Source organism: Vigna radiata, chromosome 4 (assembly GCF_000741045.1).
Source record: "Vigna radiata var. radiata cultivar VC1973A chromosome 4, Vradiata_ver6, whole genome shotgun sequence".
In the NCBI taxonomy this organism is placed as follows: domain Eukaryota; kingdom Viridiplantae; phylum Streptophyta; class Magnoliopsida; order Fabales; family Fabaceae; genus Vigna; species Vigna radiata.
This window is the reverse complement of record NC_028354.1, coordinates 11,194,646-11,197,322: the sequence shown is the minus strand read 5'-3', so window position 1 is coordinate 11,197,322 and position 2,677 is coordinate 11,194,646. Positions and strand designations below refer to the sequence as shown.

General features: G+C 31.4%; 1 protein-coding gene across 1 annotated transcript; it reads left to right on the top strand.

The window, feature by feature from the left end:
* The first annotated feature begins 714 nt into the window (after nt 1-714).
* LOC106758352 lies at nt 715-1,443 on the top strand. The gene is made up of 3 exons (XM_014641285.1): nt 715-1,063; nt 1,135-1,196; nt 1,282-1,443. The coding sequence occupies exons 1-3, from the start codon at nt 715-717 to the stop codon at nt 1,441-1,443; spliced, it is 573 nt and encodes a 190-aa protein (XP_014496771.1).
* Nucleotides 1,444-2,677: the final 1,234 nt, after the last annotated feature.

Genomic DNA, 2,677 nt, shown 5'->3' with positions numbered 1-2,677 from the left:
ACTTGTCTAGTCTTTTGAAACTTCCATCAGTTAAAACATTAAAGCTTTTAAGATAACATTTTAAGCTTTATTCAATTTCTTTCTGTGGTTAACTTTCCTTGTTTTGAAACCTCCATTAGTTAACAGGGGTTATGAAACTAGGATAAACTTTCCATAATTAACGTACACGAAAACTACAAGGATCATGTTTAAAAATGTGTTTTACATATTTGATATACATTAAGGAATATAAAATTATCCTTCTTACAATGCTTAAAGCTCCTTAGAGATACAGAAAGATTCCATTATAGCGTTGATTATTAACAAAAGCATATAATTTGTAGTAGTGATCTGTTGGTTTATTATTGGCTAAATTAAGGTTTTATAACAACTACGTATTACGTGCAGTTTCTAATTAACGAAAGTCTGATGAGGCATAAAAATCTAAAATATCCTGTTATTTTTCCATTCTCTTTCGTTGATTCCACTGTGTCATTACGGTTAGGTCAAACAGCAAGCTCAAACAATGCATTGCAGGCTTCTGTAAAACAAACCCAACACGGTACCATCGTTGCATCTTCCATTCTCATCCCTCACCAGCTAATTAATGTTTTAAACATTACATTCTCTTCTTCTTTTTAAATATTCACCATTTTTACCACCCTAATTGTATTCATTTAATCAGCCTTATAGATTCATTATTCTCCTTCTAATCAATTCACAGCATACCCTATCATGGGTTGTGGCATGTCAACTCTAGATCCTGAACATGAAGGCTTTAATCGATACGAAAATGGTGACGAGGGTGAATCGTTGCATGATAAGAAGAGTAATAAAGATGTTGCTAAGGAAATGAAGCCATTGGGTGTTGAAGAATCAAAGGATAAGGATGAGTCAAATGGAGAAAGCTCGAAAGAGAAATCAAAGAAAAATGCACAAGATGAGCATGAGTTTAGGGATGATGACTTCGTTGGCCCGGGTTCACCAAGTTTTAGGGAATATTGCAATGATTATGATTCTGGGGATCGAAGTTCCATGGAATATTCCAATGATAGTGATTCTTCTAGAAGCATCAAGAATGGCAGTGAGTTACTTATATTCTTATTGTGTTTTGATTCAAAACGTTATATCGATCCGTTACATTCTTGTTTGTAGGCGAAACATTATTGAACAGGAACAATAAGCCAATGAACGAGGAAAGTGTCGATTCTAACAAGGTAATATGTTTTTCATTTTGTACATGCAATGTTATATTTGTGTTTAGGTCTCTACCTTGTTCTTTAAAGAAATTTGTTTTAGCAGGAAGCTCTGAAGAAAGAGAGAAGAGGACTAGGATTTAGGAATGCTATTGGTAAGCGAAAGGCAAGAGGGAGGAGAAATCTTCTGAACTTCGCTTGTTATAGTGGTAACACTGAAGGCCACTGTCATGGTTCTTCAGACAAAAATGTTGCAAAAACTGAATAATTCCAACAGTGATTAGGCATAGAAGAAGAAAAATTGTCATGATTTATATCTAGAAGATCTAAAACAATTTTTAATACACTCGCTGCAAACGGATTCCCTCTAAAGTTGTGTTCTTCATGATACTCACTCTACATGCTTTTCACGGCCATCTATGCTTTATTTATTTTTATTATAATGCCTATCTATTTTAGTGTTATTATAGAATGGAATCACTCATTTCACTTGAAAGAGTAACTTAATCGGTTACTGATTGAATCAATAAGTCGCTAGTAGTTGAATTACATAAACCGACATATATATATATTTAATGTTTTAAATTTATGTCAATGATATATGTATGATATGAATGAAAATTTATATAAACATGAATGAATTTGTAAAATAGATGATCCAAAATACGTTTGGGTTTTGGATTCATAGTTTGTCCACTACAACACCTAGGTATGAGCCCTGGTTCTAGTCCTCATCCATCATAGAAATCATACAACAAAAATTTAAAATAAATGTAACTCAACATATATCACAAACATATATCACAAAAAGATAAATTGTTGCTAGAAAACCCTTATGGTATAAAAGTAACATAAAATATTTGGAAGAAAAGTTGAAAGAATTGAGTCATTTTGTTGCTTAACTTAACTATTAGAAGTTTATTTTGATTCTTAATCTATAATTTCTTAAGGTTTTGAGGTCTTTGAACTTTTTAATCCTTTCAAAAGTCTCTATGTAACACTAAGAGGTGTTCATACATTGGTTAGCCCTTAGATCTAGTAATCCCCACAATAAAGTCTGATAAAGATAGAAAGACCATTCGTCATAGATAAAAAGAACAGGTGATCCCGTAACATAAAAACTAGAGAAAGATTATAAGAATGTCAAATATACTTAGAACATTAAGTGACTTAAGACTAAGAAATAACAATAAATAAATAGTAGTTAGAACTAGTCAAAATGAAGCTTTTTCTTCTACAGAAAACAATAAAGATAAAGAATTACAAATTCTAGAAATAGAAAACTCTCTACATAACTGGTCAATTAAAATGTGAAGTGTATAAACAACATAAATTCTACTCAACCAAACAAGATGAAGTTCAAATTGCAGAGTATAGTTATCCAAGAACTAAGAATAACAAAATTATAAATATTTTAGAACAATCATTGTTAGACCAACTCATTAAAGATGGATATATAATTTTATTCACTTCAACTTGTTGCAAAGCCCAACTACAGACTA